The sequence below is a fragment of the Aphelocoma coerulescens genome, chromosome 5 (genome assembly GCF_041296385.1).
Source record: "Aphelocoma coerulescens isolate FSJ_1873_10779 chromosome 5, UR_Acoe_1.0, whole genome shotgun sequence".
Lineage (NCBI taxonomy): Eukaryota > Metazoa > Chordata > Aves > Passeriformes > Corvidae > Aphelocoma > Aphelocoma coerulescens.
The window spans coordinates 56,770,821-56,787,410 of NC_091019.1; the positions used below are offsets into that span (position 1 = coordinate 56,770,821).

The following is a 16,590-nucleotide window of genomic DNA, read 5'->3' on the forward strand; positions in this document are numbered from 1 at the left end:
TCTTCTCTAAAAATTTATTTCTTAAAAATATCCCAGTTTAGCCATCTATAAATGGGTCACTTAAGCCTTACAAGTAATTTTGAAAATTTACAGCCACGTTCTTGAATAGAGAGTCACATTTTTATTTCAGCAATATGGATATAAATTAGAACCCCTCCTTCTCTCTTTCTCAAAATAAAGAAGAATGCTATTTACTGGGCTATATATTGTAGCCCTTCAACACAAATAGATGCACACTAAGACCGAGACCACCAATACCAAATGCAGAATTATTTATTGTCATGTACAAAAGATAAGTAGAAATATGTAGAAAGATAAGTACACACAACAGAGCAAACAGAAAAAAATTGAAAATAATTTTTAAATTAAAATTACAGAGCAGAAATAACAGAAGAACTTAAACACATTGCTGCCCCAAGAGGATGTGAATTTCAATGGAAAATAACTACCAAATGTTTCCAAAGCCAACCACAAAAAAATCAAATAAGATTCAACTTAAACGCAATTTATTCTGAAGATTTTGTTATTATACAGTCACACATGCATGTAGTATTCATGGTTACATCTCAAAAATTAAACTCTTCTGGCTCAAATTTGTGTAACACCAAAAAAGGGTTTTAAAAAGAGAAATCCCTCTATTCTGTGAAACAGTTTCTGGGAACTTTCCTGGAAATCCCAGCAAGACCAGCCAAAGAAAATTATCTATGGGGAATTGTGATTGTTGCAGCAAATGTGAGCTTATACTCTGATTCATTTAATTAAGTTCTTTGAGTGAATAACAGGATACAAAACAAGGGGCATACTGAAGAAGAGTAATCAAGCTATAACAAGATCTCTCCAGTTATTAACTGTAAATTACACAAATGTAAATCCAGATCAGCAAAAAAGCCCTGCCGCACTTACAAGTTATGATTTTTCAATAGAAGCTTTAACGCAGCATTTGTCAATGGTGTTAATTTTAAATTATATGGCTAGTGACAATACTGTATACCACCCAAGGTTTCAGCATGTTGGGAAAATCACATTTCTCTTTTGAAGTTGTATTTCAAAAAAACCAATCATTTTTGAAGGATATTAATGGGTACAGAGTGAGAGAAGAAAACACACATAGTGAATAAGTTAAAATAAAAAATAGATGTCTAAGAGACATATTAAATGTTCATATTCCAAAGCCTGAGTGACTTTTCTATTTCAATTTAAATGAATAGTAATATGTGATAATTGTGGTAGGAAAATAGAAACTCTTCTCTCATAAGCAATAGTGCTGCTTCCAAACAACAACGGCACTGTTAACACATTCATTTGTATTGTAGTATATTAGTAATAGTCAAAAACTTTTATGAACTTGTGGTTATTGAGTGAAGCGCATTGATAGGTCCATGAATCCCTCTTGGACAAGCACATAAGGCACTCAGCAACTATGGATCTGTGGCTATCATTAGCATTGTCTTTGAGTAGGTCGGCAGCTACATTTGGGTGAAGACTGGTCTCCAGTGGTCCTCAAGGAGATGTACATCTACCCATGCTTATTGTCATACAGCTTGGAGAAGAGCCACTTTGGAGAAATGACATTAAATCCTGAGAAGAAAGTGTAACAGGAAGAAGTGAAGTACTCAGAGATGGAGACTGAGATGCTGCTAAGCTAGAACTGATGTTGATAGCCTTCTAATGAAGTGTAGCAAGAGAGATGGAAAGAGACACAATGCTTTATATTCGTCTCCACAGTTTCTGACGTACCATTCAAAGCACCACCATAACTAAGGCATGCCAGCTTGAACCAGGACTTACAATAGTTTTTTTAAAAGTATGTTATGTCTCAGAATGGCCTTGAAAATTTGCCTCAGTCACACCTTGTGTTTCAGATTACTCACAGGTTCCTGTGACATTTTTATGTTCGAGCTGGGAAAGATCAAATGGGCCAGCTGAAAAAACTTAATGCACTTCATTTTTCCTATTAAAGAAATAAAAAACAAAAACAAAAGCTAACAAAAACTTCAACAAACAAAATAAAAACTTACCAGATATATTTTAAACAGAAGAGTTGTATTTTGGGCATTTATACCACTATCCAGTTACAAATACAGCAAATTCTAAGGCAGTTCTACATAGCTCAATTACAGCAGAAGAGGAAGTAAAAATTTCCACCCCACACTTCAAATACACATGGGGAGAGGAATTCTGCATTTGAACAGCTGTCTTATGTAGAAAGGAGTGATTTCATCCCCAACACACAAGATATCTGATCTGTCAGAAAGCTGCTAACAACCTCTTTAGTACTGTCATCCTCATGTACCTCAGGACACAAACACCTGGGCTGAACTCCAAAATTACATTGTTCAGCAGCTGAATGGCAAAAATCCATCTAGAATTTAAAAATGGTACATCAAATTAACGTGCAGTAAATAATGAATTTTGCAGTCCTTACTTAGTAAAACAATATCCTCACATCACCTTTCCGAGAAAGTGAAGGCTGAGACATAATATACAGTGCTAAATTAAACCTCACACAAACATTACTGACATGTGCAGAGGTACACTGCTTCAAGTGCTTACTCATTGAATGCCATCCAAACAAATGGCAAGTTATTGGGGGTCAAGGGCAATCATCACATGAGGATTTTTCAACTATTCAGAGCTGTGAATCAAAGGTGATGTATTGTTAAATTGAATATCTATACAAGAGGGCTGTCGTTACAAAGTTTGATGGCAGTGAGCACTGTACTGAATTTAAATGTCATCTTATTTATCATCCGTATTATTTTTAGAATGTTTAGTGCTAGGAAATATACTCATGCAACTTTAATTCTATAGTAAAAAGCTTTCTGTAGGAGAAAAAAAGTTGATGTCAGAACTTTTCAGAAAAAAATATTTCAGTTTCTACAGTCCCCATAGTTGTGAAAATAAGCACCTCTTCAGCTATAGTCTATAGTTGTATTCATCATATCAGGTCATTTTGGGAAACTTCCCTTCAGGTGTTTAACAGATTATGGCTTGATCTCCTAATGGAGAAAAAAATGTGTCAAACACCAAATAAAGTAAACCATTTTTATGCATGGAATGGAGGATAAATATTTTATAAAATCCTTCTCTGACTGATTAGAACCTAGAAGTGAGAAAAAGTTCCAAACACCTTTAAAAGTGATTCATTAAATGCTGGAGTCTGCATCACTGCCTCCTATTGCCACATGGTCAAATTTCACCGTCTCCTGTCAGAGATCAACTGGCCAAAGTGATGGTGGCACCCACTAGCTAAGCAACTTCTGTATTGATTATCCAGATGAGCTGCTGCTTTCAAAAAACAGAGCTGTTCAGTACAGGACACCTTCTATTTTCTCACTACACACACTTTTCCAGATTGGTTCCCCCTAAAAAGGGTTCATATTCATGGAGACTGCTAGGACTAAATTTGGGTGGTTCTTAACAAGAGATGTATATTAGAACCAAAATATTCCCATTAAATCAGCCAGATCTAGGATCCTCCCCTTCTTGCTTCTTAATTGTCACCATGACAATGTCAACACTTCAATCATCAGTGCTGAACATATGCAAGATGTGGCCCAGCTTGTCACTTGGAGTTGTTACCTAGACTGCTTTCAGATGCACTACTGCGTTTGGTTTATATTTCTTCAGTTTTCTTCACAGTCAGAAAGCTGGAGAAAGGGGATGGGAACCTTGTGGCATAGAAAAAATAGCAACATAATGCCCAGTTATTAGGCTAACAGTACAAAACGGCTTTAAAAGCCAACTTCAACAGCAATGTTGGAACAGACTGATGCCAGGATTGATTGTTGCAGTATCTCTTTGGCATCTGACTCAAGAAAGATGTGTGTGCTTTGTCACAGTAACTGGGGTCACTGTAAGTCATATGAGGAGCAGCTGAGGGAGCTGGGTTGTTTAGCCTGGAGAAAGGGAGGCTCAAGGGAAACCTTACTCCTCTCTACAACTACCTGAAAGGAGATTGTAGCCAGCTGGGAATCAGCCTCTTCTCACAGCAACCAGTAACAAGAAGAGGAAATGGCCTCAAGCTACCCCAGGGGAGGTTCAGGTTGGACATCAGGAAGAATTTCTTCTCTGAAAGGGTTGTCAAGCATTGAAATGGACTTCCCAGAGAAGTGGTGGAGTCATCATCCATGGAGATGTTCATGAAACAACTGGATTTGGCACTTAGTGCTATGGTTTATTTGACAAGGTGGTGGTCAGTCAAAGTTTGGACTCCGTGATCTTGCAGTTCTTTTCCAACCTAAATGATTCTGTATATAGGAAAAAGTTGCAGCTGAGTTAAACAAGGGCAAATATTCCTCATAATGGAAATCTAAACCTATAATAACTTAGTACCTTTAATATTATGTTACATCCTTAGTGTTAATTTGATCTAAGAGTAAGTGTTTCATAAGCATGGTTTTATTTTTAAGCAAAGCCTTTGGAATTCTTTTAAAATATGTTTACAGTAGTTAAAGATCACATTTTAAAGGTACATTTCTAATTGCATTCTGGCAAAACCTTAGCTGGGAACACTACCAACACTATTTTGATAGCAAAAGCTGTGACAGATACACCAGCTAAGGTTATCTGCTGTCTGCTTATTATCATGATCAAATTAAAATACAAGAATATGGTCAGCAAACCATATATATCATATAGAACACTGGGGTTCAAAAATTTGGAACAACCTTAGGAAATTTGTGAGTGTACAGAACACGACTGGAGTGTTTCACTGGAAGAACTAAACGACTTCAAGGACTGAAGCAGTAAGAATAGGATGAAATCCAGAACTGCCTAGCTCAAACTCATGAAGCTAGCAGCAAAAAATACCACAATAAACTGGGTACTTGCCAGCTGCACGTGGAGGAGAAAACTTAGATGGTTCAATCAAAGTCAGGGTTAGTATAAGCCCCTAAAGAGAGGCAGCAATGGTAAACAAGTACAATTCAAAAAAACATGGGGTATTTCCAGCAGTGAGGGATGTGCTGGTCATACGTCACTAGAATACTGTGTAAAATTTAGGTCACTCCTTTCAAGGACAGACACAGCTGTGCTCCATATGGGGGAGTTCCACAGCCACAGCCCTGTCACACGGCCCCCGAGCATGTGCCTGGGCTCCCATGTTTGTGCCTGGGAAATCCCATGCCATGCACCGCATGGGCAGGAAATCCAGCCTGTGGGAAACGTGAACACAGATGGCTAGCGAGTGCACAATCCATCCGAGCCTCTTCAGCCACACCGGGCTCACCAAGACGGGTTGACTCTACAGTGTGTTGGCTGATACAACAAGAGAGGCTTCAGAACAAAATGTACCCAAAGTTTTCATTTGTCCTTTGGGTTTCCAGTAGGTCCAAGCCATATCGCACAGCAGCGCTCAAATAACAGAGCACATGTAAGTTACACCCAGCATGTCCCTGAAATGCCACGTTCCTTGCCCAGGTGTTCAGCTGTCAAGCTGCATCTGTGTTTGTCTGTGACTTCCAGATGTCAACCTGACTGATGAGAATGATTGTGCTGAACCAGTGACCATATGTTGTGCCAAGCAGTGCTAATACAAGGAAAAGGAGGAGAGGGTAGAGCCATCTTTTGTTCTCCAATTAATTCCTTCCTATATGATGCAGGGAAATGGACTTGTCATGAAACAGGTGCAGAAAATTGCTTCTAGAAGGATCAGAGAAATAGAAAATCCATCTCCTGAGAACAGACTGTGCAGACATCTGAACAAACAGGTGCAGACCGATGTGAGCCTCAGTTGGCCTCACACTGTCCCAGAATCTACATGGCCTGAATTAAATCAGTGCTAATGAAGTTTCCAGCAGAACTCACCAACTCAGGCTTAGCATTACACTGCCATAGCCCTACAGGCACCAGGAGAGGGCCAATTCGTATCCCAGCTCACTGAGATTAACAGAGAGCTTGGATCTGCCTGTCCCCATCAGTGCCAACGCACCCCACAACAGTTTGGCTTGTTAGTCCCAGCTGAGCAGCACCCGAGGGGGTAGGACTGCCCTCAGTGATCTTAAAGGTCTTTTCCAAACCAATGATTCTATAATTCTTTAACTCACAGAGAAAGAGGAGACAGGATAACTGCCTCAGCAAAGAGACAATGTTGGCACACCAACAAACAGTGCAAATATGCCATAGATACAGTTAAGCTGAAAATATGAATAATTCTATCCATTATAGCAGCGAGATCCTGGAAGAGCTCTCACAAGTACTGGAGGAAAACTGTAATTTTAAGGTGATGATTTATTTTTCTGAACAGATCTCTGTGTGACAGAGGTGTCTGAAACACCCGTAGATGCCCCGTAAGACCCCACCCTGAAAATCTCTGTTTGCTGTGAACTGCAAACCAAAATCCAATTGAAATCAGAAATTTAATTAAAAGCAGCACTTCTGAGCCAGCTGCTGGCAGGCATTATGCTGGTAAAAAGTGACAGCTGCTTCATTGGCAGTGCAATGTCAACAACTGTAGAAAAGGCCAAGGAATAGGCATGGGCCGCAACTGCTCAAGGAGCATCCAACTTTGAAGAAGGTATTTGTAAAAAAGGATTCAGAGGCTTCTGTCTATGGTTTCACCGGCTGAGATACTTTACTCCTAGTTTATATTTATATTTTGCTGCTGTCTTCCTTGTTTGTTTGGGAGTTTTTTGGCTCAATGGGAGCATAATGCCAATTAAAATTAGTTAAGAGAGAGAATGTCAGGTTTTCCAAATACAACATCATTGTTCTTAAAAAACTATTTCCTCATTACCTAACAAATCCAGGGTTTGTTTGCAATAAATGTGCATTTCAGAGATCTTTCCTGGTTTTACAAGTGGACTTAGATCACTTTGATCCATTTTATTTGCATATGTAAGTATATGATTCCCATTTTTAAAATGAGTTACTAATACTTTTCTAAAAAGGGCAGCATTTTCTTGTTTTAAGAAATTCAAACTTGGTTTCAAGTAAGACAGAGTAGCAAGGGATTAGTAATGTGGCCATTAAGTTCCAGAGGGAAGGGTGGAACATTCCAGGTACCCAGAATAATTCACACATTGAAGACAGTGCATTGGAACCCAAAATTTCATATCTAAGTTTAAAAGTAACCATTTAGTCTTTGGTTGTTTTTTCTCCTGCTAGATCTTCAGGTAGATGTGATGCGCCCTCAGAAATTATTAGCTGTATCACATAGATATGCTTGTCACAGTTTTTCCCTGTGAAGAGACTATATTGCTTAGTCTAAGAATAACTTTAAAATTCACAGAAAGTGAGAACTGTTGAGCAGTTAAAAATAAAAAGTCATAGGAGGATGCACTGTTAGGCATAAACATTGAGACCCTTTAAATCGACTTGAGCTGTTCAATTAACCTAAACATTTTAGGTCAGATCCTGATCCCAGAGGATTCAAAATGATTTGCAGTGATAACTAATGTTTCTCCTTTTATTTCTGTTTTCCTGCTAATGAGTATCAGATATAACATTGCAAGACTACACTGTAAACAAAGTGCAAAGTTAATCATTTTCAAAGGAACACTTTATTCACAGCAGGCTGTGTAGGGAAGGAATTAAGCCTGAGTAAATAAATATGAAGGTAGATGAGAATATACAGAGAAATCAAAAAATAAGAAGATGCAAGTTAAAAAATAACTGGGTATATGATGAAAGCAAAATATACTGCTTACGAGGAAAATTCAACTGAGTAAAATGCTGAGTAATTTAATTTGTGCATTAAATTATTTGCAATTTCCTGCATAAAAGTAAAAATAGAAGAGAAATTCAGGATCTCGTTATGCCAAAGATCTTTTCTTCATCCAAGAGCAAAGGAGCTAGAAGGTTTACACAATTTTATGTCAATTAAAATATTCCATATAAACAATGCATACTTGTCCAAACTAACTGACTTCCAATTCTTTCTGGGCAAAGTCTGAGAAATAAATACTGCATTGCAATATAAAATAAGCAAATTTCATCTATTTTGGAACAAGTGAAGAATTACATGCAGTTCAGATACATCAAAATCTTTCTATCTGGCTGCAGAGGCCTATTATTAGGCTGTGTTAAACCTGTCCAGGAACTTCTTTCTACTATTGATAAACAATCCACACACTAAATTAGGATATTAAGACGTGTTCCTTCCAGTTCTTATGTATGTTTGTCATTAATCCAAAATAATATTGCCAAACCTCGACCACAGAAATAGTAAAAATAAATACCACAGGTCTGGGAAGAGAAATCCTGAGGTCACAAAGAGAAGGTAACTTCAAGGGAGTATCCTGGAAATTAAGTCTTATAGATCATCATGGGCTGAAAGAAACAAATTCAGCAATTGCATAATGCCATTTTACATGGCTAAAAATAATAAGAGTCATGGGGTGAATGCCAGGAAAAAAAATCACTGGAAAACTTCACAAACATTTATGCTCAAATAAAAGGCTTGTAGCGAGAAAGTTGCTTGATGAGAGCCTCTATGCACAGAAATGGTGCCTTCCAGCCTCCTGCTTGGCATGCCACTTGCTTCAAACGAGTCAGTCATACTTACAGCAATCATTTACACAAAACCAGGCCCCATTATGTTCATAATATACATTTTAGTGATGGTGGGGATAAAAGGTCAGCAGAATAATCATCTCCATTCTATATTCAAAGTAGGCTGATACTCCTGCCTTTCAGTAAACTCCTCCATTCTCACTAAAGTGTTTGTTCCTCCGCTCTACAGCTTATTCAAAACCATTAAACCACTGCTGGATAAAACCATTATATTGTAGAAAATGAGGGTCACCCTGAGGAAGATTATCCTATACATGATCCCTAAAAATTTTCCTTGAATAAATGTTTTTTAAATGCTATTTTTTCCTGCCTTCCCCTCTGTTAGAGACTGAAAATTCAAACGTGTGTATCATTTCAGGCAGGGCACATGCAATCGCCTTAAAACATGAGAATTATTAAATTGTATAATATTCAAATTCTTTATATTCTACTGCACTTTCTAAGCAAAGTGAGATGATGAATACTGGACCCTCAGTTTTCAGATCTCCTTTTGTTTGTTACCATACTACATGGCTCAGGCAAAATCACAATCACAAGGAAAGCACCAGGAGTTTTGCTGCTGATCACTCACAGCTTTCATCACAAAAACCTTGGGGCTCTGAGAACCAGCCTGTGACAAAGACTGCCAGGCAGCAGTGAGGCACCCCCCCCCCCCCCATGGCAAAGGATCTCAAAGCAGTGGTGTTCCCTTTATCCTGACAGAGGCTGGACCCAGTCTTTCAACTCAAAACTATCCCAGTAACATTTTGAGAAAATACTCTTGCTATGCTGCCTTTTAAAAGATGATAAACTAACCTGAGTTATCAGCCTGCTGTGCCCATCTCTCTAAACAGCCTTAGTGTATTGAATTTTTATGTCATGTGCTGAAACACATTCTGTTGTAAAACACTGCACGTGGTGAATTTTGTTACAATCTTCTTAGAGATTTATGTATGTTTGTCATTAATCCAAAACAACACATTTAGATTCAAGCAAATTGCATCTCCTTAGCCTCATCTACAGCACACCTGAAACAAAGACAATGGAAGAAGTATTTTCTGTTTTCTGCCAAGGACTTAATCTGTATTCATTGTGTATAAAGTCGCTGCTTAAGTATTACTCTACAGGGTTCCACTTCTGGACTAGACTGTTGTGTTTGCTGCAGAACAAACCATTCAGATGACTGTAATTATACTGTACTACCAGGGGGTCCAGCCTGAGCTCTTGAGCCACAGCAGCTTTCAAGCACTTTGCTTGATGGGTAGCACGGATGTGCTTGGCACAGGAGGTTCTGGATAATCTGATTTCCCACTGATGGAAGTGTGTTAGCAGCTGCTGTTGAAGTTGATATTGCTGGCTTCCCCCAGAAGCCGGCTGTGCACTCCATCCAGCTACTTTGCCCAGCTGGACCTTGTGACAGCCACTATCACCTCCTGTACGTGCCCTATGCTATTCCACTACACAAAAGGGTAAGACTACACACATTTGCAGTGAAACTTGCAGTGAAGCTCTTAACACATCTCACTATGCAATTCCACCCAGGGATGGATGGATAACGTTCCTAAATCAATCTGATGGGATGGTCCTGTTAGCCCTGCCTTGGCCACAAGCTGTGGCCATTTCTCTTGTGCTTCCCCTGCATCACAGGTGACCATTTCCTTTCATCATCAGCAAGTTTAGGGAACTAACATGTCAAGAAATAACTCTTTCTTTCTAAAGCCAAGCTCTTCTGCCCCCTTAGTCCCCAAAGCATGTCACTGCAGGTCACTGCAGGATCAGTGAGGCAGAAAGCACAGTGCAAGCAGAAGTAAGGAAGGATTAATGGAATAGAAACTTGCACCTTTTGTCATTTGAGTTGCACTGAAAGTTATGCTATTAGACACTATTTTAGGGATTCTAAAATAAATTCACTCACCAAAACTATCTGGGTTTAAAACCAGAATTCTTTAATCCAGAACCTTATGTTTATCTAGTTTCTACCCCAGCCTGACAGGCAGCTGGCATAACAGGGGCACTAGGGAGCAGCCATGGAGAGGCAGGTGCAGAAACCCACTAACACATCAGGGGAACTGCACACTTGGTCACATGGCAAAGCCTTGGTAGATGGCCCACAGACACAAGAAAATGTTGGTTTCCACTTAGGATGAGATGAGACCTGAGCATTGCACTAACAGACCTGTGGCTGTGGAATCAGTCCTCCCTCCAATTTAAATAACTCTTTCCCAGTTCAACACACAGTCAGCAAAAAGTGAGGGAAAAAAGTTTTAAAAGCTTCAATGCCGGGCACCTCTTTGTCATATATGACACACTTGTGATGTATTCGAAGGTAAGAGTGACAGGGTGGGTAGGAGATTCAAAGTCCATAGCTCTGCTAGTGATTCTATAGATGAATCTGCAGCACAGAACCTTTTTCTTTCCATACTCAAACCTACTCCAGGCATTGCCTAGGTGCTTGGCTTTGTATGTTTTTTCTGAGTCATATATATTTTATTAAAAAAAAAAAGGCAGAAGGGAGGAAAAGAAAAACAGGTGTCATCTAAAAGTGGTGAAAGATTAAGAGAGAGGCAACTCCAGAGACAGCCAGACCCATGCACAGACTCCAGCATATGGTTACTTTTTTCCAGAGGTGTCACTACAGGCAAACAACTGCAAATAGTTTATCCACCAATTTCAGCAATATAACATTTACCCACTTCTTACAGATACCAGAAAGGTGAGTAATTTACCACTGCACCACTGCACCTCTCTTCAGTCACTGGGTAGCCACTTACATGAGTAGAAATTGTCCAGCTCTTATTTCAGGAAAGTCTTTTTCATTTCCTTCACATAGAGTTCTACCACATTAACAACATGGAGTTTAGATGACATGAGAGGTGGAACTCCTCCAAAATACATTTCAGTTCCTGTCAGAAAGTATTGCGTGCCTTTGTGCAGGAAATTATAAAATAGAAAATAAACATGTAAATATACCATTTCAACACATCCTCTACATCAAAGCAGACCTGATGGTTTTAATTTCAGCTTTTTGAGGTTTTGCTTTTATAAGTTGCTGAATTTATTTTGTAGCTCCTGTTTATGAAAAAAAAACTTTAAAAGAGTTATAAATTACATTTATCAAATGAAGAAAAACTACAGCTATAAAGTTCTCAGAAAAAAGGAAATAATGTGAACCATGTATGTGCACTTGTGCGAGGACACACACACACAAACTTATGTATTTTTAAGTTAGTGACTGCTGAACCACAGACCACATGCAGAAGAGTAAAAACCACCCATAACCAGATGTGCCACTGTAAAACCCATATTTTAGGATATATTTTATGAAATCCTCAGTGTACAGGAAGACATAAGTTCCCACACTATTAATATCAGTGATACGCATTCCTAGAAAGACTGACTACCTTCACACACCTAAAAATAATCCAAGCTCCAACTGGGAGGTACAGCCCTTGGGAAGTAGAGAGGAGGTTTACCAGAGTGAAAACACAGGATTTTGAAAACCATCCAGCCTAACACAGAAGTGAGAACAGCAGCAAGACATCACTTCAAACCTTCCGAGAACCAGAGGGCTGCAGAAGGAATTCCACCCTTTCCCATGGAGTTAATACATGAGTGTTGCACTTCAGCTGAGCATGTCAGAGCATGGCTTGTAGGGCCATACAGAGCCACTGTTTGATTCACCATGAAACAGTGGCCTCAGGACATGATTGAATTTTCCTGTGGCAGGAAAGTGTAGCATTGGGTTAGTGAAGCAAAATGCTTCAGTTCTCTGCTCTATCCACAGCTGAATAGGAAACCCCAATTCAAAGGTTTCCTTCAAGCTATAAAAACAAAGCAAAGCTGTTTCCAGGGAATGGAGAAAAGTCATTTCCAAAGTCCCTATCCAACTACAAGTAGAGCATATAGGACCAGATAGCTTTTTTACCTCAGAATATCTCTCACTGATCTAGTAGAGCAAAGTTTGTTGATATTCAGGGTTGCAAACCCATCTGTTTACTCAGGCTTTTGTCTGTCAGCATAGTTTGAAGAGGTCACTTTGAGAGATCAATTTTTTTTCCTGGGGGTTTCTTCAGAGCTACCACAATTTGTTATTGCGTCTCTTTAGAGGCTTTAATTTGTGGTTTTCAAGATTGCATAACTGCACAGAGAGGTGGTGAGAGGCCCACATGAATAGTTCAAAATAAGTTTGACAATATAGTAAATATCTACTCAGTAATTTTCCCTGGACTGAGCACCATGGAATACCAAAGAAGTTATTAATCAGGCTAGTGGATGAACGTGGCTTTATGAGGGCTGGAGCATACGTTTCTCTTCAGATGCTAAAATGCTGGATTACCTTGCTGTTGACTCCAACTAAAGATGGTGCAGCAGGGCACTGCAAACCAGACATCTGATTAAATTGCTCTAAACCAGCCTATGCAGAACCAGATGAAGAAAAAATAAAGTGAGATTTTAATTTTGCCTTTTATTTAGGGTTCTTGTAATAAGTTACATAAAAATGAAGCAAGCTGCCTAGCCTCCCATGAGGAAGCTCAGCATTCATTTTTCCATTTTGCAGATGTTAGACGGGAGGCACAGACATGCACAGTCACTTCTGGAGAAGCACGAACTGCACCTGGGGGAATTGCAGGTCCTCAGGGTCTTTGGGAATCTGCATCCAGAGACCTGGCATTGGCCACAGGCAGAAATGGGGCACTCAGGACCCACAGGCATATTGGTTTGCATGTCCCAAAGTCAGTGTGACAGGCACCTGGGTGAGTGGCAGCTGCAGTAGCAGCTCAGAGATGCATGAGTCACGTTTGCATAGCAGAGGGCAGTGTTCAGCATTTTGGACAACTAATGTCACTTTCTGAGGAAGCTGGTGATGAAATTATGTGCAAGCTGCAAGCTGGGAACCCTGCAACAATGGAGCGGCAAGATTCTGAGCAGAGACACCAAACTACATTTAAGCTCTGTACTTCTGGGACGGGTCTCCATCTGGTTCAGCAGGAAGGAATTTACAGGCCATAAATTCCTTCTTGATGGGTGAAGACTGAAAGTGGCCAGTCAGTGTTCAGACACGCAACCCACCCAATCCAAAGCCACTCGCATGTCCACTCTGTGGACAGCACACAGGTCACCTGGCCATGCCCGTGAGGTGACACTTCAGCCCTCAGCTCAAGGATTTTGCCAGACCTAGTCCCGTGAGAGGCTTATGTTTGTATGTCACTTGACAGGTGCAGAAAAGTACTGCTGGCTCCTCCTGGGACGCCGTAAAGGAGTATCTGCGCTGACTCGCTGCTCACCTGGAAGCAGCAGGACCCCAGTGAGCAGCGGGACATCGCAGACGCAGCGCTGTCCTGTCGCCTGCACCGTCCCCTCTGCCCACCCATTGTGGCGCTCCCCGCAGCCCCGGCCCTGCGGCGCCCGCGATGCAGCCCCGTATTCCCGAGTGCCGCGGGGGCAGGTGCCGGGGCCGGGGCAGGTGCCGGGGCCGAGGCCGGGCGCGGACACCCCGGCCGGGGCTGAGGGCCCCGCGCTCCCGCCGCCGCCGCCGCTTCTCGGCCAACAGCTCCCTCTGGCGGCCGCCCGCGCCCCTCCTCCGCCCGGGGCAGCGCCCACCGGCCCGCGCCCACCTGGTGCCCCCCGCGCCGGAGCTGCCGCGGCCGCCGGGGCCCGGCCCGCCCGAAGCGGGCCCGGGGGGAACGGGGGGCCGGGGCAGCGCCCACCGCCCGTCCCGCCGCCGCCGCCGCCGCCGGATGATGCAGCCGCGGGTTCGAGACCCGGGTGCTCCCGCGGCACCGGGGCGTGCGGTGGGGCGGAGGCTGTGCCCAGGGGGCGACCGGGCTGCCGGGGCGGGGAGGGGAAGAAGGCGCCGGAAAGGACGCGGGCGAGGGCGGCCCGTGCCTGTCACCTGCAGGCGCTGCCGGGACGGCCCCGGCCCCCGCTCCCGCCCCGGCCCCGCGCCCGTACAACCCGTGGGGACCCGGGCCGGGGGCGTGCTGTGCCTGTTGCATTGTCCTTGGCGGGGCTGTCTGTGAGCGCCCGCCGCTATCTGAGGCCGGGGACCCCGGCAGTGCCCTGAGTCGGACTCTCTGCCCTGCCTGATAGCGGCTGCACACTGCTCCGTTGCACGTCCCTCGCGGCTCCCGCCGGGGCTCTCTCCCCTTTTGTCTGTGTATTTTTAGGTCATTAGAGTGGAGGGGTAGGTAATCCCCAGGCTCAAGTTCCAGAGGGGCGGGTTCTGGCCGGAGGTGGAGTCACTTTTCATTTAAATCCCTGACTATAAAATGGGCTTAAAGAGAAGCGGGATCTCAGCTGTGCTGCACAGACCCCGGCACGCAGGGTGCGTGGGGGCCCCCCGGCAGCCAGCGCCCTGCAGCACAAGCCGCTGCGATGCTCCACTCCCTCGGCGTTCACACCTTGCAGCTGCTCACCCAGGCGGCCGCCTGCATCCTCCTCTTTCCCCGCTTCCTGCTCACCGCCGTGATGCTCTGGCTCCTGGATTTTCTGTGCATTAGGAAGAAGATGCTGACAATGCCCACGGCGGAGGAGGTGGCCAGCGCCAGCGAGGGGCCGCCCCCCGACGACCCCCCGGTCTGCGTGTCCGACTCCAACCGCATGTTCACGCTGGAGTCGCTGAAAGCCGTGTGGCACGGGCAGAAGCTGGACTTCTTCAAGTCGGCGCACGTGGGTTCCTTGGCCCCTAACCCCGAGGTGATCCAGCTGGACGGGCAGAAGAGACTCCGCATCCTGGACTTCGCCCGCGGCAAGAGACCCCTCATCCTCAACTTCGGCAGCTGCACCTGACCCCCGTTCATGGCCCGCCTGAGGTCCTTCCAGCGCCTGGCCGCGCACTTCGTGGACATTGCCGACTTCCTGCTGGTGTACATCGAAGAAGCACACCCGTCCGACGGCTGGGTCAGCTCGGACGCAGCCTACAACATCCCCAAGCACCAGTGCCTCCAGGACAGGCTGCGGGCAGCTCAGCTGATGAGGGAAGGGGCGCCCGATTGCCCCTTGGCCGTGGACACCATGGACAATGCTTCCAGCGCCGCCTACGGTGCCTACTTCGAGAGGCTCTACATCATCCAGGAGGAGAAGGTGATGTACCAGGGAGGCAGAGGACCAGAGGGCTACAAGATCTCGGAGCTGAGAACCTGGCTAGACCAGTACAAAACCCGGCTCCAGAGCCCCAGCACGGTGGTCATCCAAGTGTAAAAAGGACCTGGCAAGAAGCGCAGGGGTGGAGAGGCGAGGGAGGGCGGGAGGAGAGGTGGGGAGGGAGAAGGCACTGCGTCGCGGGTGGCAGGAGCTATCTTCCCGCGGGGACACTCGAAGGAGGCTGCTGTGCGAGCTTTCGAGCAAGACGTGCCATAGTCCTTTCTTTATTCAAATCATGTTGATTTGCCAGCCACGCTCTGTCAATACTGTATTTCCATGTGCGTTTTGTAAATAACAACTCTCTTTCTTTCCTTTTTTTGTTTGTTTGGTGTTTTTGGGGGGGGGGTTTTGAGAAGGGTTTACTATTTTTTAAGGAGGCTCTCTTCCTACGGGATCTGTTCCCAGCTGCGTGTGTGCGCGGGTGTGTGTCTGAAAAGTTGTGTACAAGTGCTCCGTGCTGCCTAGCAAGTGCTAACTGGGATTTCTAGTATTTCTTTGTGATGACCGATTTTGAAATGGGTTTCTCTAATGCCAGGAAATCGCGTCTGATGTTGTCAAATACTAGAACTGCCAATAGCCAGAGCTGGACGGAATGTCCTATTTATGTGGGGGGGTTTTGTAAGACGTTCGTTCACCTTCCTTTTTTTTATGAATTTTTTTAAATAATAAAGGTTGAGTAACTACACGTCTAAGCTTGACTGCCTTTCTCTATCTTCAGACCGCTACGTTCACTTTCCCTTTTGCCTACCTCGCAACACCCCCACCGCAACACGCAGCCGAGGAAGGGCAGGCGGAGCGGCAGGCGGGAGAGGATGCGCTGCCGGGGGCTCGGGGGCGGTGAGCTCTGGCTCGGCGGCGGCAGGAGCGCGCCACCGCCCGCGACCCGGAGGAAAGGGAGAGTACTGGGTGTCCCCAGGGGGAAATCCAAACCTCCGGAGTTCCTGGGGGAGTAGA

At 44.0% G+C, this 16,590-nt stretch overlaps 1 protein-coding gene across 1 annotated transcript; it reads left to right on the forward strand.

Moving 5' to 3' along the window:
- The first annotated feature begins 14,373 nt into the window (after window positions 1-14,373).
- DIO3 (iodothyronine deiodinase 3) lies at window positions 14,374-16,321 on the forward strand. Its single transcript, XM_069016033.1, has one exon. The coding sequence runs from the start codon at window positions 14,869-14,871 to the stop codon at window positions 15,691-15,693; it is 825 nt and encodes a 274-aa protein (XP_068872134.1). The 5' UTR covers window positions 14,374-14,868; the 3' UTR covers window positions 15,694-16,321.
- Window positions 16,322-16,590: the final 269 nt, after the last annotated feature.